Source organism: Dermacentor variabilis, chromosome 5 (assembly GCF_050947875.1).
Source record: "Dermacentor variabilis isolate Ectoservices chromosome 5, ASM5094787v1, whole genome shotgun sequence".
Classification (NCBI taxonomy): Eukaryota; Metazoa; Arthropoda; class Arachnida; order Ixodida; family Ixodidae; genus Dermacentor; species Dermacentor variabilis.
In genome coordinates, this window is record NC_134572.1 from 26,843,262 (window position 1) to 26,867,063 (window position 23,802).

General features: G+C 43.9%; 1 protein-coding gene across 6 annotated transcripts in view; it reads right to left on the minus strand.

Moving 5' to 3' along the window:
- Nucleotides 1–23,802, minus strand: part of LOC142582373 (protein Aster-B-like) — a 141,466-nt gene that overhangs the window by 8,398 nt on the left and 109,266 nt on the right. For 2 of the 6 annotated variants that reach the window (XM_075692016.1, XM_075692018.1), the window contains 12 exons: nucleotides 22,235–22,300; nucleotides 21,082–21,268; nucleotides 19,716–19,949; nucleotides 19,444–19,528; nucleotides 18,893–18,996; nucleotides 13,390–13,566; nucleotides 12,591–12,761; nucleotides 10,538–10,927; nucleotides 6,772–6,964; nucleotides 2,623–2,676; nucleotides 1,812–1,958; nucleotides 581–647 (listed from right to left, as the gene is read on the minus strand). In XM_075692016.1, the coding sequence (XP_075548131.1) occupies nucleotides 581–647; nucleotides 1,812–1,958; nucleotides 2,623–2,676; nucleotides 6,772–6,964; nucleotides 10,538–10,927; nucleotides 12,591–12,761; nucleotides 13,390–13,566; nucleotides 18,893–18,996; nucleotides 19,444–19,528; nucleotides 19,716–19,949; nucleotides 21,082–21,268; nucleotides 22,235–22,300 (1,875 nt within the window). The remainder of the gene's footprint in view (nucleotides 1–580; nucleotides 648–1,811; nucleotides 1,959–2,622; nucleotides 2,677–6,771; nucleotides 6,965–10,537; nucleotides 10,928–12,590; nucleotides 12,762–13,389; nucleotides 13,567–18,892; nucleotides 18,997–19,443; nucleotides 19,529–19,715; nucleotides 19,950–21,081; nucleotides 21,269–22,234; nucleotides 22,301–23,802) is intronic. The other 4 variants (XM_075692017.1, XM_075692020.1, XM_075692019.1 and 1 more) reach the window with 4 other exon arrangements.

A 23,802-nucleotide genomic window follows, 5' to 3' on the forward strand; every position in this document is an offset into this window, starting at 1 on the left:
GAATGGATGCTGCTGTGGCCGTGAGCATGGGATGCAGTCACACCCATACGACTGCAAGCTTTGTGCGCGCACCCGATATGCGCGCACCCCCACGCACCCACTTGCACGGCGCTACTGGCATGGCGCCTCCTCTCCTTGCTCCCCTCGCTGCTGATCACCACTTTCCTTTGCCACCGTGGACTGTGCCCGGACACTCATGAGCCACTAAAGGCTTATGCCTTAAAGATGATTGATGATGCGCCCTGGGCAGCCAATCGGATAGCTCTCCCTACTAACGTCATTGGGGCAAATGACATCAAATGGGTAGGGGCGGTTTAAAATTCAGCCCAGCGATGTGCTGCGATCGGCAGCTATGTACATATTTAAAACTTTATAATAAATTACACGCTTTAATCGGAGCATTTAGATGTGTCAATTAACTATCAGAAGGACCTACTTTAATGACTCAGTACGTTTGTACAAAATCGTCAAAATCGTTTCAGGGTTCCTTTAAGACAAACCTAATGCTCTGCTTAGTGGTCTGCATCCATGCAAGATCAAAATGAAGTATAGTACACAATGATCAGAGTATGCGACTCACAGCACGAGCAGGACCTTGACAGCTGTGCTAGTTGCCAGACGACGACCTTCTGAGCTCCTGGCAAGCACTGAAATTGAAAACATGGAACCATTATGTCAAGGTTCTTTCTGAATGAAACTTGTGCCCTTTCTGCTATGTCTGGGATCTAGTTAGGGATGGTTTTTTACTGTAGTGCTCAAGAAATGACACAGAGCTGCTCTACAACTTGCTTTGGTTGCTTTCATACTACAATCATAGAATCTCTAAAGCAAAACATGCAGCATTTCAGAAAGAGCACAGCTGAAAAGATGAAGAAAATCTGCGTGCGAAAAGGATTGAGCATTGAATAATAAAGCAACAATGAAAACCCTAAACAATAGGTTTGTAAACATTTCCCCTGCAACCATTCCCACCAATGCAAAAAAAAGTGATGCAGTGATGGTCGGGATGTGCAAGACGAGAATTAAATTTGTAAGTACCTACACTTTATTTCTTTAACTTATCTGCTGCTCATTAACCAACCTTACCTGTTCAAGTAAAACACGATGACAAAAAAGGACTGAGGCCTAAATTTCTGCCAGTGCGTTCGACAAAACATACTATAGTATGTGGTGCAGTCAAATGAGCATTGCAAATTTTGGCCTCCATTTCACAACTGACATGACAGTGCTTCTCTCGACCTGAAGATGACACAAATTGATTTAATTGATGATTAAAATTCATGACTAGCAAGCTATGCTGGACCAACGGGTCACCATGGGCCCTTGGCTGACCTCAGAAAATGTCAGTGTGTAGCTATTACAAAAGATACAATGTACACTACTATAATGCATTCTTTTAATCAAAGCAAATGAACAGTTGCAGCGTGCACAATGATGACATCAATTTTATTTACACTTGACCCTTTTTGTGTAAACCTGCTCCATTCCATCAAGTCACAGAGTTGATTAATGCTGTAATGCAAGCGTTCTACTCAGCTGCCTTGATGCAGTTTTGTTATCCCAACTACAGAGCTAACTACAGTCAAACCTCGTAATAACGAAGTTGTATCTGACACAAAAATGCCATAGTTATGTCTAATATTCATTATAAGCATATATTCATTACATGCTGTTATCAGCAAAAAAGCATCTTGAGTTTACCTCATCATATGTGACAAATTGTTAGATCCAAGTTCGTTAAACCATGGTATGACTGCATAGCCTAAGTACTTGTCATGGTCAAAGAGCAGTGCCTCTAAGGCAGCCCTTACCAAAGGAGGATCCAAATCCGGCCTGGGAGCTGCTGGAGTGATCACGGTTGGCATTGCTACGCTTGGTACCCTGAAGGCGCCGCCGCCGTTGCTTTAGGTTACCACCAGACGGCTGCAGTCGTTCTGCTTCTCGCAGCAGTGCTGACTCTGCAGATATTGCCAAAACTACTCAGAATATGCAGGTGGACTCTGAGGTGGCTCAAAAATTTAATTCTGGGTTTTTACATGGGAAACACACATGATTATGAGGCCCGCCACAGCCGGGCACTCTGGGTTAATTTTGAACACCTGGGCTTCTTTAATGTGCACCAATGCATGGTACACAGGCGTTTCTGCATTTAGCCCCCCATTGAAGTGCGGCCGCCACAGCCAGGATTTCGCTGCCTTTGCCAGTAAGCACTGCCAGCCCCTGTGATACAAACACATACATACTTGAGCAAGCAGTCCTTTGCATGCTACCACAAGGAAGACTTTCTCTTGTCACTTTCCCTTTCATCCGACAACATTTAAGGGAAAAACACAATCCCCAAGGTTGTCCTTCATATAGTTATATAGTAATATGCAAATAAAGCAGTACTTTGGCTGGACAACCATTCCTACACAAAGTGAATACATCTTGTATGCCAGGCACTGATGCCTGCCAGCAAGCAAGAGGAATCTTAACTGAGCTTGTAAATGGTCTGCCTAATTAGTGTGCAGTCTTAATTGAAGTAAATCAGTGTGGGACTAGATGATACACCTTCAATAAGCAAGACAGGATATGTGTTAGTATGTGTACATAGTCAGATGTGCTGCTTTGTACCTAACTCACCGAGATCATTGCAGAAGCCTTCCAGGCCCTGTTGGGTATTCTTCTCTATTACAGCTGCAAAGAAATGATTCAGTGAGAAAAAGAATGACTGCAATGTATTTTAGCACAGAGATGCTATAAAGCAGTGCGAGTGAAACCATGTGAGTGAAGCAGTGTGAGGCTGTGGTAAAGCTAACCACTTAATATTCTGCATTTCTCACCAAACAGAGTACCATATGATCACTATGTTTCTTTCCTTGAACCTGTACTGCGAAGGGAAAGCACTTAATACCTTGTGTTATATACTAAAAAAGACTAGACATGCAAAGGTTAAGTGAGAACAGCTTTTGTACTGTACACGTTAAATGTCATAAGATAGTATTTTTCATGTGTGTGCATTGTCTTTTGTCACCTGCTTCAAACGTTACAACAAAGTTTTTTCAAGCTTTATTGCAGAGACCAACTCATTCCAATGAACTTACTTCACTGGCTGCACAAATTTTAAAGTTATATTCCGAGGTTTTATTTATTTATTTATTTATTTATTTACCCACAGCGCCACAGTGGCATTACAGTGAAGGGGGGGGGGTTGTACAAAAAAAAAATATTACAAGGGCAGTCATAATGACAATCCAAACACTTCATTGTCAGTAATATTAGCAAGAAATGAAGATAAAGCATTCCATTCTCGAACAGTGTGAGGAAAAAACGCCATCTTGAACATATTGGTTCTTGACCTGAATTCACGCACTTTATGGTTATAATCAACCCGCTTGGATCTACAGTGTGGATGAAAAGTGTACTTCCTAGGAATAGCAATCTTACCGTAATATATATTAAGAAAATTTAAGCCTTAGCTTTCTTCTTCTTACTTCAAGGGGTTCCCATTCTAATTCCTGTTTTATGCCAGACACACCAATGTATCTACTATAATTCCCAGAAACATAGCGGGCCACTAAGTTCTGGATTCTTTCTAATTTTTGTCTGTTGGTCTTTGTCGGCGAGTCCCATACAGTACAAGCATATTTCGGCGTAGACCTAATATAAGTCTTAAATAGTAAATTCCTAGAGTCTTGCGGAAACATTGTCGTGTTACGGCACAAAAAACCTAACATTTTGCAAGCTTTCCCAGCAACATAATCAACATGTCGATGCCAACATAGTTTTGAGGTGATGTACACACCTAAATACTTATGTACTCGAGAACAGTTTCCAATAAGCGGCCGTTTATGTTATAGACATAATTAGGTATGCTCTTTTTCCTCGTGAAACACATGTGTACTGTTTTCTGCAAATTTATATTCATGCGCCACTGCTCGCACCACCGGTGCAATGTATTTAGGTCTTCCTGCAAACCAAGTGAATCCTGGGAATTTTTCACTTCTCTGTAGACTACGCAGTCATCAGCGAAGAGTCTCATGTGGGAAGTAATATTCTCTGATATGTCATTAATGAACACAAGAAAAAGCAACCGTCCCAAAACTGACCCCTGTGGGACGCCTGACGTGACGAAAGTTACATTTGATTTGGCTCAGTTTATTGTGACATACTGACACCTTAAACTTAAATATTTCCTAATCTATTCAACAACCTTCTCATTCACATTTAAACAGCGAAACTTGTGGACTAAGAGACCATGATCTACTACGTCAAAAGCCTTTTTGAAATCAATGAATATGCAGTCAATGACGCTACAACGGTCCAAAGCTTCGCATACCTCATGTACAAACTCGGTGAGTTGTGTAACACAGGATGTTCCTTGCCAGAAGCCGTGCTGATTTGGATTTAATAAGAGATTGAGATAATTCATTATGTTTGTATATAGGATGTGCCCCAGGGTTTTACAGGCATTGCTTATGAAGGATATAGGACGGTAATTATAGACCAATTGCCGAGGCCCGGTCTTACATCCCAGAACCACAATATGATCATCAGGGATGCCATAGTGCAGAACTCCAGATTAATTTTGGCTAATTGGGTTTCTTTAACATGCACCTGCTACGCAGTACACTGGTGTTTTTGAATTTCACCCCTATAAGAATTTGAACACCATGGCCGAAATTCTATCCCATGCCCTTGGGCTTAGCAGTGCAATGACAAAGCCACCATGTCACCATGGTGGGTCGCTGAGCAAATGGCACCATATGATGGCACATTTGTCATAAGGGTTGAAATCTGGGCCAGTTGGTACATAGTTGAAGGAAAAAACCAGCCACAAAACAAAACGGACAAGAGGAGAGGTTCACACCACAATGATTTGTCCTTTGTGTTTTGTGACTGGTTTTTTCCTTCAACTATGTACCAAATGGCCCAGATTTCAACCCTTCTGCAACCAGTCGTTGTGGTGTGGACCTCTCCTCTTGTCCTTTGTGTTTTGTGACTGGTTTTTTCCTTCAACATTTGTCATCAATCGCGAACGAGGCCATAACTGAGTGTGGGCTGAGCTCAACAATAGACTAACCAAATGATCGCAGTTTACATTGCAGAGTCATGTGATAGCCTTAAAAAACAACTGCAAGGGGCAAGACTTGCCCGCATTGACTGCAACAACTTGGTTGAACAATCTTATGCTCAGTGCAAGAGCACACTTTGGCTGCTAAATTGCTATTGCTCTTACAGAAAACATTGCCCCAGGAGCTCCTATGTAAATACATGCGGAAGGAACGAGCAGTCTTTCTTGATACCCACTGCACTGATATTGATTAGGTCTGTTGCACTTAAAAATAAAAGTTAATCTATAGTACACGAACTGTAGGAAGTAGATATCTTACTTAGTCCATGAATTCTTTTACAAAAAAAAATTTGCGAAAAGGAAAATAAAAACCTGAAGTAATATCAAGTTTACTATCAAGAAGTACTGTCAACTCAGCAATAATAAATCCTACTTGAATTCTGTAAACTGCACCTATGAAGCCTCTGAAGTGGCCAAAATTGATGTATTATACACTGCTCTGAAATATGCGACTAATTTGTGAGTAGGACTTTTGCAAAGTCCTTGTATAAACTGTACCAATGTCACATAAGCTGTTTACTCACATATCACACTTGTTGGCTGTGGATGCTCTAACAGATGCAGGTTACAGAACTGCGAATTCTGTTTTTGGTGCAGAGTTATGGATTTGTAAACTTCGTGCTTCATTTTTTTTTCAATTTAAATATTTTTGGCACTTTTCGTAACAGATTTGAGAAGCTAAATTTCAATCTTGCTTCCTGCACAACTCAGATTTCTCAGAAATAAAACAAATTCCATTTAAAACAGATTAGTGCTTGTCCAACGAGACTGCTCCCAAGTTATACATGTATTTGAATGAAGAAATGGGAGCTGGGGCCTAGGTAATGCTGCTTCTTAAGAGTGACCACAGAGCATCCATCAGCAGCAGCAGTAAGATGTGGCTTTGGGTGAGTTGGTTCAGCATTATTATGACTAGTGCATATAATGCGAGACAGAACACAGAGAAGATGAGAACAGGCACTGACTTTCTTCTACCTCATGACAGAATTGACAATAACATGGGCAGCGCTGTTTGTGTGCCCTGTTTCGGTATTGGAATGAAGAAAGACAAACTTTTGTCAGAATATACCTAAAGAATAAAATAATGTAAATTGCTCTAGCCCCCTGCAGCATTCCGCTGCAATACTTCCATTGCAACATGGGCTTTAAACCCAATAACGGAAGTTAACAAATTGCAATGCAAACGGACTGCAATGGCTTCATGCCTACCTAGTGTCTGCCGTGCTGAAGGGACGAGTAGCGGAGAATCATCCTCGGAACAGTCGGACCTTATTTTTAGAAATCTGTTTCAGTTAAAAAGATCACCTGGTATGTTCTAACATTACATGACATGCCAAATTCCACTCCTTACTTTTGATCTCAGCTTGATGAGCTATTCATGTGGCTATCTAATTCATACTGCTGTCCTATCTCTAAATGTTGCATTTATCATTTTTCATTCCATGAGTCTTTGGAACACTTATGTCCGAGGGTTCTAAGCTGGGCTAGCTGGCTTATCACGACAAAAACTGCAGGCAATGGAGTAAGTAATGTAAATAGGACAGTGCATCCATCCTGTTCCTATCACTTGTCCCATCATCTGTGTTGTTTGCCATGTTCAACTCTCGGGCTTCAAGATAAGCCAGGACTACTGCAACATAATTGCGGAAGTGTGGCACCTTTTACAAGCCCCCAGACAGACTTCTTGTAGCGGACGCAGCCATATATGCACAGGCGGGAGCGGCTGTCGGACAGCCGAGCCAGGCAGTAGTGGGATTTGACACAGAAGGCATCACAGTATGGCACGCCTGTGCTCTGCACGTCGCAGTCAATGGCATAGACATGGCCCGGTCGGCTTGCCTTGTGCAGAATCTGATGTGGAAAAAAATACAGTAACTGCAAATTAGCATGAATGCCACAGCAGCTAGTCGAGTGTAAGAAGGTTGACAGCATGGCAGGAAAAGAAATGCTGTATTCATGTTACAGAACTGTGAAATCTATTTTTGGTTCTGAGTTATGGATTTTGTGTGCAGTTATGGAACTTTGTGCTGTAGTTTTGTAAGCTCCCAAATTTCCGGCCATTTCTGCAAAAAAGAAAAGAAAAAAAGGAATGCCCTGTACCCTTTCATACTAGTATTGCATGAAGGAAGCTTAAGGGACTGGCAAAATCAGTGACCGGAACTTGCCATGAAGAGTCACTGCATCACTACACTTGCAAACTACAGTACTCCATTTCACACAAAGCAGGCAATACTATGAAGGCTAGAGTGACTTCCATCATTGCTCACAATCACCACCACAAAATAGTGTGTCACATGAAAGAGAGAGATTGGTATGTGTCATGTAATTCTATGTAACATTAAGTCTCATGCTATTTATGTCGTAGATCTGAACTTATTTACCACCAAACAAGCGGGTTGACACGTTTCTGTGACGAGCAGCCACAGTGCTCCGCTTGCGCTCACAACCAAGACATAGTATGTCGCATACTGGAAGTGTAAGATGGAAAGATATGTAATTTCACCTAACCTTATGTCCACAAGTTGTAGTTGTTATACATTATTTAACTAGTTATTCCGCAGAAACCATCACAAGTCTAAAACAACTGAACTGTGAAACATACAGAGTGAGACTTCTATAACTGCAAAACTTGTGCAGCTTTCACAACACTGCCTGTATGTATGAAATGGAGTATATAAAGGTATGTGTTCCATGAAACTAACAAGCTTCTTGGCTACCAATGCAGTGTGTTCATACTTGATATCTTTCACACTGATAACATCACCAGTTTGTTTTGGTAGTACTTGCTCAGCTGTGAAAAACAGCCAGTGTTTTTGCCAAGCTAGCATGACATGTAGCTTACAAAGTTACTGTTCCCTTTGCTGTGCAACCTGAACCCATGGTGTGGCCCTTGTGATAGTGTAATGTGAGCTCTTGCACATCTGTGACACACAATCCAAATTTTTTACACAGTAATCTTATTTAACATACATATGTTCTGACTCCTGTGATTGATGCCCTAACAAACCCCGCTTCCCATTCTCCAGCAATGCCACTAATACTTTTTCCTCTGCATCCACAACTACCAACTAAACCCCACACTCTCCTAAGTGCTTGCCTACTGCAAGCACTTATCTTAGATCATGTACCTGGCAGAATTTGTTACACAGTTCCTGGAGCATTCAGTCAGCAAGGCCATGGACGAGTGGCCTACAGCAAGCACTATACCCCCCTTCTTATGAATAAAGTATATTCTTCTGGCTGTAACGCGATAGCGTTAAGGGCCCCATGTTGCAAGAAATGCGGTGTCGGCATCTCACATTGGATATCGTTTGGTGAAAAATCATTCCGAACCACAACCACGTAGGCCCTCTGCGTTTTGCAAAGGCATTACTGAACTAATTGAATTCCTCAAAGTAAGATGCATCAGAAAAATCGTTAAGGACGGCTTACACACAACCGACAGACAAAATAGCGTTGGATTGTAATTTGAATATACCAGAAAACGTAATTCTGTTACGTGGAATCATAAACCCCCTTTCCAGTATTTCTACCATTCATGGAGCGGCATATTGCCCTCAGTTCCTTGCAACAACACCATTCAGGTCGCACTCGCCTCCGTGCATCCGCGGCCCACACAAGAGGACACTTTTCTACCAGAGAGCTCGCCCGCTCGCCTTCGTGCACAGAGTTCACCGCCAGTGCTTCCTGGCAAACATTACGGCTACATCAGCTGCAGTTGCCGGGAGGCATGAGAAGCAGTCAGGGATCTTTTAATGCTATCGCGTTCCACTCTTAAAGGCGAACCTTAAGGGGACACTAAAGGCAAATATTAAGTCAAGCTAAAATGACAAATTAGTGCTCTAGAATATCTAAGGTGCCAATATTATCGCGAACAGAGCCTTAAAAATCGAGAAATTGAGGTAAATGCAGGACATGGTTAGAGACTCCTGCGGGACATGCAAGCACTTGCCCGATGACGAAAGCACCCCTCAGTTAAATTCTGTCATTAGTACTCAACCATTCGTTGCAAAAAACATCTTTGTATTGTATTATAAAATGACAGAAAATGCTATTTGTCCAGTTCTATTTCATTTTCGAGAAAAAAATTAATTGAAGTTACCATTGACAGCGATGCGGGCGGTCGAAAGGTTTCGTTTTTGCTCAACTCTGAACAGCCCACGCTTTTGCGTTTCACTTGTTTCGTTATCGTGCAGTGCTGCACTGGTTTCGCTGGCTCGCGAAACTCGCACAACTTCAAGTAGCAGAGAATTCAACTTCCATATGACATCGCGGGATGCCCGAACGGTCTACGCCACTTGACCAAAAAGCAGCTGCAGTGGCAAATCCACCACTCTGTCTTGGCTCGGTAGCGCCGTCTGTCGGGCGGGGTTTTACTCCCCGACGGCAGCAAAGGGTGGTGATGGCGTATGCAACGTCACCACTCCCCCGGTTGGGTGGTGGGAGAGTTGAATTTCGAAAAAGGCATTCAAACCCTTCAGATGTAATTCTCTTGTAAACTATGTCTTTTCTTCGTGTGGAACAAGCATTGCACGGTTTCTAGAATGGTATTTAAACAGTCCACATTGACTTAGTATTTGGCTTTAGTGTCCCTTTAAGCATCCTCCAAATTTTTTTGAAAGTGACTGCAAAAGTACCAGCTGTTAACAGCCTAGCTTTTACATTTCACAGAACTTTCTCACTGCAAGGTATACATATAACGGCATCTGCACAGCATGTAATCTAGTCTCCCACAACGTCTCCTCCTAATTCACATCATGGAATAATGGACACAGTCCACAACAGGAATATGAAGCCAGTATTTGTAGGGAAAAATCTTAAATGCTTCCCATTGAACTTAAGTGCCAATTGCAATGATTGTCAAGCTACCCGGACCATGGAAACCAGCACAACAGAAAGCGGTGCACTTGTTTGGGTGGTTCTTGAAAAGCAAGCAACACAACTGGCATGTATGAGTAGGGACACAGTGTTATGAACAATGCAAATTGTTTAACATGCTTTAACTTTTTCAGTCTGTTTTTCTTTTCATAATTTTACCCATTTTGTTAGCTATTAATTTACAGCTACGATCCCTTGTATCTATATTATGAGCGGTGCTTATGTGCAATCTACAGTAAAGAAATAATACCAGTCGACCCCTGCCAGCAATGGTCAACTGGCCTTTACTTAATTATAGTACCCTCAACATTATGGAGTGTACCGGGGCACTGTGTGCTTTCTTGGACTTTTCAAGCACGCTTGTGCTACTCAGGTTATGTGCGTATTCATTTATTTTATTTACTAACTAGAACTTTCCTTGCACTTAAATGAAAACGAGTAGCTCTATGTTGACGAAGTCTCTTATTTTCATTTCAATGAAAGGATAACTGCACTCTCAGACCCGAAGCAGGCACCTACAAGTAAAGGCTACCAAGCCTCCGTCACCTGTGTCTCTGTTGTCTGTGCTGCCTTGGCCATGGCGTGGTTGAGGGTGACTGTGTAGGTGAGCTGGCGCAGTTTGTTTCCGGTCTCGGGGCAGGGCTGCCAGTTGCTCTCGGTGACATCGTACGTCTTGCGCGAGGTCAGAAGGTCATGGAAGAAGCGCGACCCTGTGAACAGCAGCGTGAACAGCTGGTCCACAGACAGTGGCAGCGTCAGGTTCAGGATCTGCCTGCCCTCGTGTGTCGACGGACATTCGGGTGGCTCGGCTGTGTCGCTTGAGTCACTCAAGTCTGTTGGCATCTCCGAATGCTGAGCCTCGCGGGCACTTGCGAACAGCTCAGGCCCCGAGGCCTCTTCATCTTCGTCGTCTTCTCCATTGGGAAGCTCTTCCTCCTGGCACATGGTTATTCAAAGGTCTCAGGTGGCACAACTTTGTGGACCGACAGGGGAATAGCCTTGATCAGGAAACTTTAGGCTAGAGTTTCGCTTTCAACTTCAGAGTTTCAGCCAACACATTGTGTTTGCACAAATGTAAAGGCAGTTTCCCACAAATATAACCTGCGATATTCTGAACCTTGTGTTCTGGATGTAATGTGAGATCATTTCACCAATTCCACACATCAAGATATAGCAAGCGCAACTACTATGCAAGTGAGATTTGTGGGAAAGCCAGCCTCCCAAGGCTCTAGGAAGAAAACACATGCACACGGTAAAACTTGAGCACAATTCAGTGCAATGACAAAGGAAGGAACCTGTTTAAAGGAAGGAAGTCCTTTTCTGAGGATTATCTAGGGCTTTCATCACCATATGCATCTGCATGGCAACATCTATGCAGCTGCCTTTGCTACACATAGAAAATGGTCCCTCTGAGTGACGCACAGGCAATAAAAGGATTGCTGCATGCAATTAATTACAATGTGCGGCTCGAGCATGTACAGATTGTACAGAGAGAGCATGCGTAGTGGTGGTGCACTGTGCATAATGCCATATCCAAGCCTATTACAAAAGCTGCATTGTGCCTAACTACTGTTTTCTAATGATAGCATTTTCTAAGCTTTCCAAGAACAACCATGTTCATGGTTTCTCTATCTGTGGAGCTACACCAACATTTGGTGGCACACAGTTATAAACATTGCTTCATTGCTAAGAATTTTTAATGACTGGTGAGCAGCATTAATTCAAGCTCCAACAAACCAGATATTTTTTTATTGAATTACCTGACGTTTGAATGACTCATTACTGTGGTAAAAAATAGGTGAAGACAAACAGCAGCCAGGGGAAAGCCTTTGCCCACTAAGTGCCCCCCTATGTGCAATATGCACACAACATAGAAATGGCAACTCGGGTCCGTCCACAAAATCTCGGCTAGATTTAGTGTTCCAGGCCTGCGTGATTTCCACCCACAAAAGCTCCCTGCATTCAAAGACACCACTTATGTGAAGATAAAGTTGCCTATTCCACTACACAAGAGGTACCAACTAGCACAAGCAATGGTGTAATTTCATTAGAGACAGCGTTTCGCAACATGGTGAGACCACTCGTCCTGCTCCCATGTTACTCACCAGTGTTGGTAACTTGGCGAGAAAGTTGCTAAATCTAGCGAGCTTATTTTCACCTTAACAACAACTTTGACTCTTTGTAGACTACTTTAGTGACATAAACAGCCACAGAATTGTGGTAGAATTCCTCAAGGGACTTTGGCTAAGGTCAATGCCTCGCCACAATTTTATCCCCAAGGAGGGCATTCACCCTAATTGTATATGGAAGAGTTTATTAGTAAGCCATAAGGGTGCATCAAAGTTTCTTCTCTAAAGCAAAACCTTGATATCTGATATTGTTTCAAGATTGGAGGTTGTTTTTGCCTTTTCACATTCCAACTGTTGACTCAAAAACCGCAGGAGGTAATTTAGAGTTAGCTTAAGAAATAGTAAAGTAGGTGCCTAGGAACAATTAAAACAAGACAAAATTTGGAGAGTCAATCATTGTCATCACTGGAGCGCTCTGGGCCGGGACCAGCTGACTTTGTAAAAAAAAAGTTACCAACACTGTTACTCACAAAGAGGCTAGGTGGCTGAGGGCCAGCCTTGAGGGCAGCGGCGAGCCGTCCTCGGCGTGCCTCGTCTTCCAGATATGGCGGTGCGACGTAGTCGTCATCGTCACTCGTCAGCCCCAGCTCATCTCCGTAACTGTAGTGGACCCACTGCCACAGCTCCTGTGTTGACATGGGCTGCCCGGAGCAAGGCCACAGTGAGCAGGGCTACCCTAGTGGAGGTTGCCCGAGCCGCATTCCGATTTCAGTACCCGGAAAAGTCTGTCCCCTGGCCACACACAGTGCATTAGCTATGGCAGTGGAAGTTGCTGGGTCGATTCAGTTATAATAAAGTATGCAGGAACTTTGACTACACCCTCATGCCCAAGTTTTAGAAAGTTGCCTAAAGTTACAGAAGGTAATATGAACACAACATCCACAACCAAATAACGTAAGTCTTTAGCATTAGTCATTCAAATGGCTTCTGCATAAAGGTGAATACAACAAGTTTTGGAGTTGTTCTGACAGCTGTTTCTACAACTGCAGCCCATGTTTGGGTGAATGTTCAGTTGCAGAAGCATGATGTTTGAGACCATGACATGTTAACTGATTGAGTGATACAGAATGTCCAGCACAACAGTTGCTGTGGAATGCATTATATGAAGGCCATCTTGGTGGAACATGACTGCCCCTGCACCAACACTTCACATCGTAACAGAACTGGCCCAACCACTTCCACACTTCAGACATTCAGCAAATGCCTTTGGGGCACAGTCCTCAAGGGGGCTGATATCAGAGTGCAGGAATTAGTGCATACGCAGCTTACCTGCTCCATGAGTGCATTCTGCCAGATGCGGAACAGCATGAGGTATGTCTTGTCCCGCGCGCCAAATGATGTGAAGAAGTGCCTTTCATGGTCCGTGCATACCTGGACTGCATTGGGGATCACACGGGCAGTCTTCTCCTTGGTCATGCTGGTCACGTCTTTGCACCGGATCACCACCTGTCACATATCAGAGCTCCATTAACAGACAAAAAAAAATTAAACTATGGGGCTTTACCATGGTGGTTTTACCATGTGGTTTTACATGGTGCCAAAATCACGATCTGAATATGAGGCACGCCACAGTGGGGGACTCCAGAAATTTGGACTACCTGGGGTTTTTTAACGTGCACCTAAATCTAAGTACCACAGGTGTTTTTGTATTTCGCCCCCATTGAAATGCGGCTGCTGTGGTTGGAATTCGATCCCACGACCTCGTGCTTGGCAGCCCAACACCATAGCCACTAAGCAACCATGGCGGGTCATTAAGAGACATCCTCAGGTTTCACATACGCAGTGTGGACAATGCCCACTGATGCAGCTGAGTCCCTAAGTACCTTACACGACATTCCATTCACTACTAGGTCGCAAAGGTAGGGTTCTAAGAGGGCCAAGTTGCCATCGTCACCTTTCAAGAAAGAAAAAACAATTCTAGGCTTCTGACAGCAGATTGCAAGGTGTCCAGTCTCCTGGCCACTGAAACAATCAACTAGTTTTCTAGCCTTAAACACTTTTCCTGTTTTTCTTTCATCTTTCACTGCGGTGTTATTCTGTCCTGAATTATTGGTCTGCACATCTTTTGTCCCACCTTCAGCTTTCTTTTTGTGAAAGGGGTGCGTGTTTTCCTCTTTGCTGAATTTAGTGAACAGCCTGACGTGTGTTTTCTCGGATTTGCGACGTGCAGCAAATTCACCTGCTAGCACTGCAGCTCATTCAAACCCTTTTTTTTCTGACCTGTTTTGAATCCATAGGCGCATCTTTTCGTTCAAGGACCCACAGAATTGCTCCATGCAGATTAAATCAACAACTTTGTCGTGACAACCGAACACATCTTCCCCTTTTAGCTGCTCAATTAAATTGACTTTCAACTTATAAGTGAAATCATGAAAAGACCCGCGCGGTTTTCTAGCTGCCTCACGAAAATGACGCCAGAAAGCCTCTGCTAAGAGCCGATATTTCCTTAGCAAAGCACCTTTTACTTCCCGATAGTCATCTGCATTGTCTCTCGTTAGCCTTGCAATTATTTCAGTTGCTTTGCCAGGAAGAACGGTCTGAACCTGTGGCCAACTCTAGTGCCAACCAGTTTTTCTCGCAGGTTCGTTCAAAAGTAATGAGAAACAATCCCATGTCATTATTTACCTTGTATGACGGCATGCGATCCCTTTACTCCTGCTTCACCTGAATGCCTTTAATTTATTGAGATGTTATTTGCCGATTGCCTGGCCAGATCCCACTGCAAGTCTAGTCCCTTTAGCTTTAGTTCAAAAGCTCTCTGCTCCTCTCATTCCTTTCTTTCTGCAGCTTCCTTTTGATCAGCTCTCTGCCTTTCTTCTACTGCGTTTTGTTCAGCTTTCTAAGCTTGTTTCTCTGTCTTCCCATGCTTCTGAAATTTCAAGCATTATGTCTGCTCCATCTTTGATTAAATCGACTGGTAGTCCTTCTCCTGTTGCTTTTCCCCATTTCATGTCTTGCAAGGCCCTTCTAACTTCATCGCTAGTTATAGAAGGAGCCTCTGGAACCTGTTCATTACTGCTTCGAATGGACGTATCGTGCCTGCTTTGGGTACTGTATAGGTCAGTATAGAATTCTTGTGCTGCTTTTACTATATCTTAGAGATTGCTGATGATATGCACCCACAGCAGGACATCTTGGGGTAACCCGCACGTACGACCGCGTCCGCCGCCGCTTTTATTGGCCTGGTCTCGCTCGCTCCGTTCGACGCTATGTTGTTGCCTGTGATCCCTGCCAGTGTCGGAAAACACCTCAGGTGCTACCTGCCGGTCATCTCCAGCCGATCACCATCCCTGTGGAACCGTTCTTTCGTGTTGGATTAGACCTGCTCGGTCCCTTTCCCACGTCATCCTCTGGGAACAAATGGGTAGCCGTCGCGACTGATTACGCCACCCGATACGCTATCACTCGGGCTCTCCCTACCAGTTGCGCCACTGACGTCGCGGACTTTCTCTTGCGTGACATTATCTTGCTTCATGGCGCCCCACGACAGCTCCTTACTGACCGTGGTCGAAACTATCGCTGACATTGTGCGTTCCTGCTCCATTCAACACAAACTGACTACCTCATACCATCCTCAAACCAATGGCCTGACAGAGCGGTTAAACCGTACTCTTACCGATATGCTGGCCAAGTACGTTTCCAAGGACCACCACGACTGGGACATTGCCCTTCCTTACGTAACATTTGCGTACAATTCTTCCCGGCACGACACCGCTGGATTTTCTCCCTTTTATCTACTGTACGGTCGCGAACCTACCTTGCCCTTAGACACGGCACTTCCTCCTGCTTCGGTCTCAACAAGCGCGTATGCGCGCGACGCCATCGCCCTCGCCGACCATGCACGCCAGCTTGCCCGTGCTCGACTGACGGCCTCACAAACCACTCAGCAGTGCCAGTACAACACCCGCCATCGTGACGTACAGTTTTCGCCTGGTGCGCTCGTGCTCCTGTGGTCGCCCACTCGTCACGTCGGACTTTCAGAGAAGCTCCTTTCGCGATACACAGGGCCCTACCGCGTGCTGCGCCAGGTGACGCCTGTGACTTACGAAATTGCTCCTGTGGGTTCCACCTCGTCCACTCCTCTGGCATCTAGTGATGTCGTACACGTCAGTAGGCTCAAGGCCTACTACACTGCTTCCGAGTCCGATCTTTAGTCGCTCCGGGACGGCGCTTTTGCCGCCGGGGGTAGTGCTACGGCACAGTATGTGCGATCACGAAAGGCGAGCAGTGTGAAGACGACGACGACGATTAGAAGCTAGCGCGGGCTGTTGCCTCTTGGCCAAGCGCAGCGTATTGCCTTGTAGCCTTGTAAATATACTTGTAAATAGCTTTTCGTCGGTGTCTTCCTACGTAACAATATTACCCTGCCTATCTTTCAGGGCATACATCTTGGTTTGTCCAATGCCTAGTTTTCTTCTCCCCGTTTTCAGGCTGCGTCCATTTTTTAGTGCTTCCTCAGTCTTTCTCACATTATAATTTTGAATGTCTCTTATTTTCTCCTTGTTGATCAGTTTTGACAGTTCCACAAATTCTATCTGATTGATCTCTTGAGTTGAACACTTTCATTCTCTGTCGTTTCCTTATTAGGTCATTTGTTACTTGGGAGAGCTTACCTATTGGTTGTCTTGGTGCCTTACCTCCCACTTCAATTGCTGCTTCTGAAGCCAGCCTGGTTACGGTTCCATTTATTGACTTTGTGTCATATTCATCTCTCTGTTCTAAGGCTGCATATTTGTTTGCCAGTGCCAACCTGAATTGGTCTGCTTTTACCCTTACTGCATCTAAGTTGGCCTGTTTCTTCTTGACCAATTTAACTCTTTTTGTCTTTGAATTGAGGTGAATCCTAACACTTCTACATCCCGCACTATGCTGGGATCAGCAGAAAGTATGAAATCAATTTCATTTCTTGTTTCACCATTAGGGCTTTTCCAGGTCCCCTTTTTGTTGCAATGCTTTCTGAAGAAGGTGTTCATTATTTGCAGCTTATTCCTTTCCACGAATTCTTCCAAAATCTTTCCTTGAGTGTTCCTAGAATCCATGCCATAGTTGCGAATTACTTGTTCACCAGCCTGCTTTTTCCTCACTTTTGCATTGAATTCGCCCATGACTACAGTATACTGAGCTTGCACTTTTCGCATCCCTAATTCAACATCTTCATAAAACTGTTCTATTTCTTCATCATCATGACTGTAGGTTGGAGCAAAGCTTTGTACTACCTTTATTCTATACCTCCTATTTAGCTTTCTTACGACTACTGCTACCCTCTCATTAATGCTGTAGAATTCATCAATGTTGCCCGTTATGTCCTTATGGATTAGGAATCCCACTCCGAACTGCTTCTTACATGGTAGTCCTCTGTAGCAGAGGACATGGCCATTTGTCAGCACTGTATAAGCCTCACCAGTTCTTCTAACCTCACTAAGGCCAATGATATTCCAAACAATGCTGGTAGTTCCTCAAAGAGTCCTGCTAGGCTTGCTTCACTTGAGAGGGTTCAGGTGTTAAACGTTTCAAGGGTCAGTTTCCATTGGCGACCTGTCTGGGTCCAAAGATTCTTAGTACCCTCCGCTGTGTTACAGATCTGACAGTTGCTTTGGTCAGGTGCTCCGCAGCTGCAGGGGACTGAGGGCCATTGGTTAGTCGAATGAGTCATTTGGGAGGGAGTGGCCTAATACTGCAGCAGGTAGGCAAATTCCTGTTCTGGTGAGGGAGTGCCTTGTAGAAGCTTTGTTGAAGTGTCTTGTTGAAACTCATTGCAGTGTTGTAAAAGTGCCTCAAGTGGAGCTGTTCGAGATTATTTAATCAGAAATGAGTAGGAAACTCACATTCAATGTTCGGTGCCCTTAACTTTATCAATGTCACCTTTCTATCACAGTGAACAACGTGTTGTATAGCAAGCCAGACGTCACGAGACAAATCCTTGCCTTCTTCACTGGGCCTCCTTAAACTATCCCCCTCCTCCCCCGTCAGCTTGCACTTCTGTTCACATGTCTGTGTGTACAGGATTATTCTCACTGTAAGGGGGACCACAGTAATAATGAAATAGCATTAACAGCCCTGTGTCGCATAAAATCTAGTGTCGGCATCTGCCGTCAGTGCCGGGCATCCTGTGAGTAAAAATTGCCATATACGTATATTTTGTATGACACTACAGTTCTTTTATCACTAAAATTGCTCATGCCCTGTCTTATGTTTTTTACAAAGTTATTGCTCGGAATTTTGAGAATGACAACCCACAGACGCCATGAGACAAAACACCGACAGTGCATGCCTTCTACGTTAAATCTTCTCAGACTGAAATATTAAAAGTATGAAACAATAACAGAAGATTAGCCCACACAGGAGGCCGTGTTTTTGCCAGAAAGCTTGCCTTCGTGCATAGCGTTCATCGCCAGTATTCCCGGTAAACATTACAGTTACATAAGCTGCAGTTGCCAGGAAGCGTGAGAAGCAGTCAGGGATATTGGAATGCTATGCATATCGTGTTCCACCCTTAAAGGTGAAGCTTAAGCATCCTCCAAAGTTTTACATTTCAAGCCAGTGTAAATTTATCTTCTCTTTTTCATTTGAAAGAAATAGCAGATATGACAAGTTAAGCAGACTACTTTTGATGACAGACTAATCATCTCTGCGCCCTGATGCCACAATGAAGCCAGCTAATAGTGCTATAAAACTAATCAGAGCACACCCATAACAGTGGAAGACCCTGCACATAAAAGGCTGCCACCCATGCCTAGCTTGCATGCAAGGCTGGAGACAGCTAACGACTCACATTGGTCTCCCAGCGGAAGATGTTGGCGTAGAAGCAGATGAAGTTCTGTGTCACATAAAGGCGCCCATGCACAAGGATGTCCCTCTGCAGGGCGCATGAGTAGTCTGCAAAAAACCAGGCTCTTGTTACTGGCTTCATTGTTTCTTTTGAAAAGGTCGATTGCATGACACAAAGCTGTTTTCGCATAACAATTGCAAAGGAAGAAAGGAAAACTGGATTAGCAGCAAATAAAAAAACTGAATGAACAAATTCAAATAACAGAAAAATTAGATTGTGCTGCATGTTCATGACTTGTCACAGTGGTTTGCTTTAATTTTGTCAATGAAGGATATTAAATGATGACATTGGTTTTCTCCAGTCATGACTGGTGCACTTCATAACATTCTTCCATTATCCCTTTTGTATTACATCTGCTGAAAATTGTGCATACATCATTGCAATAAAAAAAGAAAGCTGATGAGTGCCAAGCTGAGAGATAACTAAATGTTTAATTGCATTGCCATAAAGTTAGGGTAGATGCACATGGTCCTGTGTAAGCAGGCGGAGCATACCAACAATGAGTCGTTCTGTCTCAGGCAAGTCCTTAAAGAGCCGCTTGAAGTCTTCACTGCGCGACTTGTACGTTGGATTCAGCATCTGCAGAGCCAGCCAAAAGTAACGCCAATAGAGGTCACTGCCCAACATGTACTATTGTTTCATTTCATTCATGTCGTCAACAGTTGCCGCCATCATCAAGCAATGAAAGTAAGGTCACGAACATGTGCAACTGTAGACTTGACCATTTTAAGAAAACTCAATCTAGATGAGGAGAACCTCAACTTACATTGTACCAGGATGATGTCTTCTTTTTCTTCTCAAGCATCTTGTTACTTCCTTTGCTGTCTGTAGATTTCTCAAGGCTTCGGGTTAAGGGCTCGCGTGTCCCTTCAGGACTGGGCCGTGGCGAAATCCCCATCTCCGATGGGCAGCCAAGAAGAGAGGGTGGTGCCAGTGGCTGCATAACATGCATACCAGGCATGAGTTGGCAGGTCAGTTGTATGTGGCCCTCATATATAGCCTGGAACAAAAGTTTGTGAATTACGGAGGTAGCAAAAAAAGAATACTTAGAAGTAGTATCACAGTCCGTCTCTGACTTACTATTGACACGTGCGCCCAAAACTTCAGCATGCAAACATATTGGTGCACATGTCAAGGTCACACTATGCATCTGCACCACCTAGTCTAACTTGCTGCTCCTAATGCTATTGTGGAAATCACAGTCCACATGCTTCTTTCCCTGGCTGTGCTACTTCTGCTACAAAATGATAACTTGGGTGCCCTTTGATCCCTACAGACTGAGCGCGCAGCAAAAGGGTTGCCCTCAATTGAAGAAATGCACTGAACGAGTGAGAGGTGCCAAGGAATACAGCAAAAGGCGGTTTAGCAAGATGTGCTCTAAAGCTAAGGAAATAAATCACAAAGCAAAAGTGCACCTGGCAGATTCCATCCAGAAAGTCAGAAATGTTGACACCAGGCACATGCAAAATATTCGCACACTCCCCTAATTACGGTAAGTTAAACAGCAATGAAGATGAAGGTATTTTTGTGCAGGGAACAGATTTTTTGAATTTCACACATATTTTAGAAAGTAAATCTGAGTGGGCACTGAGATAAAGCAGCAGCCAGGTACAGCATGAAGGCATGCTGTTTTGCAATACTGTACGGCTGTTCTGTACATGTTATGTTTGGCTTACAGCTTCAAAGTGGCATGGCAGAGTGTATGCCAAACACCACAGAAAACACCAATGGCTTGTCATCGCCACTCTTGTACCAAATTTCAGGACAATAAAACAAGGAGGCTGCTTTAACACACACCTTCTTCACAAGAGTTCATAAAGTAACCCTAATGAAAGGGCAGGTGGGCATCCTCCTAAAAGCAGCACAAAACTACAACAGGAACCTACACATGTTCCTCATGAACGAACTCCTATTGTTGAATTTGTCCACACCCAAAAATCAAACCTAATGCTATCACCTTTCTTGGGCACTTTACTAGCTCAGTCAACCAAGAGGCTGGCAGGTGGCAGGGAAAGGGCGAATTGACAGACAACTCTGACTTCCACATGAATGGCAACTTTCCTTTCATGGACACGCCTCTAGTGGATTTCTATGGAATTCATGTTTAACGAAAGTGCAGAATAAGTTGTTACCTGGGAAGAACGAGATGAGTCTGATGCTCGATCCAGAGATCCTTGGCTGTCACCCACTGCAGCCGCATTCTCTGAAGAAGCATCAAGTGATAGCACTGCAGCTGAGGTCGCTGTGCGATCCCCATCGAAACATGGAGACCGAGCACCCAGCTGTGGGCTTTGGCTTGGGCTTGATGGTGATGGGCACCTGCAGTGTGTACAGGTAAGGACAAGGGCTACAGCTGTTCTCGTGGTGCTTTCTATTAGTCTCTATATCTGTAATCAGAGTTCATGCCTGCGAGCACAGTAGGATGCACATGAACCACAAGCGTAGTGCAATAGCCGATGCCAACTGATAGTACCGTCATGCATGCTTTTCTGTCACACTTTACGCATCCCAGTTGCTTTTATTTACAAAAAGATGATGTGCAGAAAACATCTCAAGGTGTGCCAAAAATTTGTTTCCAAACACTTAGATGAAACAGACTTATGGCTGAAGAGACCCTGCCATGATTTTCATATTAAAACCAAGTGCCTTGGAATAATGAAGTTTCCAGTTGCATTGGAGACATATATCAATGCTTGCGCCAAGACAAATGGCTCCCAGTGGCATTTTCAATATCCTACTATCGCAACATCACAAGGCCTTGGGGATAAGCTTACTCCCAAAAAACATGCCCTAAGCTGGCTTACACATTAAAAAACTAACTGGTCATTTCAAGGTTACCTGCATATGTATTATAGGTTGCAATGATCATTTTCAGTGATACATTTTAGCATAGTATCAGATAGGATGTGTTGCTTCTTTATCCCTTCTATCAATCTTTGTGCAAGACATTTGACAACAATAAAATGTGAATAAAAAATTCTGCACTACTGTTGCACAAAGGAATAGAAGTACATTTTTCACTGTTATTTGTTTAAGCCAAGTGTGGTTTCACAGGAATATAGAGAAGAATTATATGTAGCTTCAGGTGCGACTTCACAGCAGTGCTGAACGTATTTTCGTGAGACCGCAGCTATAGGCAAAATTATTCTTTTCATTGGGGATTGCATGGATGAAAACATAGTAATTTGCGAGTACTAATTTACAGGAGCAATGGAACAATGCAACTGCCCTGTTACAGGCTTGCCAGAGCACCCTGCAGCAGCACAGCTCGAAACCCAAACCCACCTGACAGCTTCATTCCGGCTGCTATGCAGTGACACCTGGAGAGTTGGTGAGCCCTCAGGCTTCCTCCTGCACAAGATAGGCACTCAGGCTTTTTTCATGCCAGGCAATGGTAATTTGCAAGCGCAACCAATACTCATGGCAGAGACTCCCGGAGGAATCTGAATTCGTTGAGTTTCCCCCATCCACAGAAGAAATAAATAAGCGATAGTTTCGTTAAGACTTGGCAAACTGGTGGAAGCTAATGCCTGGAGGTGATGAAGTGAGCGTCATTTTGTGGAAGCGTGCCACAGCTGATGATGGTTCACTTTCACAGCGAAGCTGTATATGGCTAGCCGATTCTTTCATCCGTCTGCCTGTTGCCTGTACTCCGAAAACCCCATGCGCATGTGCAGAAAGAAAAGAGACAGAAAGATGTGTGCACGATTAGCCAATGCCACCTAGATAGCACAAGGCCTGTTTACTCCAATCCATGACGTCACACTACTTGACCCAAAATTTCCATCAAGAAGGCTGGCACAATGAAAGCGGCGACGTCAAAATCACTGCTCCCTACTTGGGAGCATCCCCATTAGAATCTATGGTAGTCGAGCCAGGTAACATGATGTCATGGATCGGAATGAAAAGGCCTTCTGCTACCTAGGTGGTGTTGGATTAGCTGCGCCAGTAATTGACATCGTTGCTCTCCGTCGCAGCCAAGCACACGCGCAGCAGTTTCTCTCTGGCTCATACAGATGGTTAACCAGTGAAGCTGAAACATGTGGCCCCGGTGTTTATCACCGACTTAATCCCCATGGTTCGTTAAACAACGGCTTCGCAGGCTGCCAGATTGTTCGTATCAGGATTTTTTTTTTCAGGGGAGGGGGGGCTCAATCCAAGGTAACTCTTTCTATGCAAATGAGGAGGGGGGGAGTTATCTCTACTAGTACAAATGTGAATAATGCGCACCATTCGCCATAAAGACGTGTAAACCCGCAAAAGAAAATTGAAATTAGGTGTACCTCACAGGTACGCCTGTGAGATACACCTCTCCTTTACTTGGTGAACAAGAAACCACATCAAATGGAGTTGTGCATGACAGAAGCGCAGGAAGAACTCTGCCAAGAACAAGTAAACAAGCGAAAGTATAAACTAAAGATTTCTAGTAGCGTTTTTTGAATTAGCCCTGGAAGAATTATAGAGGAATATATATGATTGCAGAACAATCAAAGTTCTTTTGGATCCCTCATTTACAACTTTAGGACGGATAGTTGGGCATGTTGGTTAAGCATGATCTGAAGTGAAGGCGCGACGACGACGGTGGATGAAGAAGGAACACACACACACAGTGCACCGCTTCCAACAATGTTTAATAAGAAAAAAACGCCACTATTTATACTAGGAGCGCAATCACAGTTTCTAAGTGCGCATTCGCGTTCAGGCAAAGCAGTTCTTTACATGATAATAATATTGATACAACACTTACATACTGATCACCTGTCTCAATGATCCTTTTGGCCTATATTATTAATCGAACCCATTTGTCATGGCTTCTGGCAACCACAGCACAGGCGTTAAAGTCTGGCTTGCAT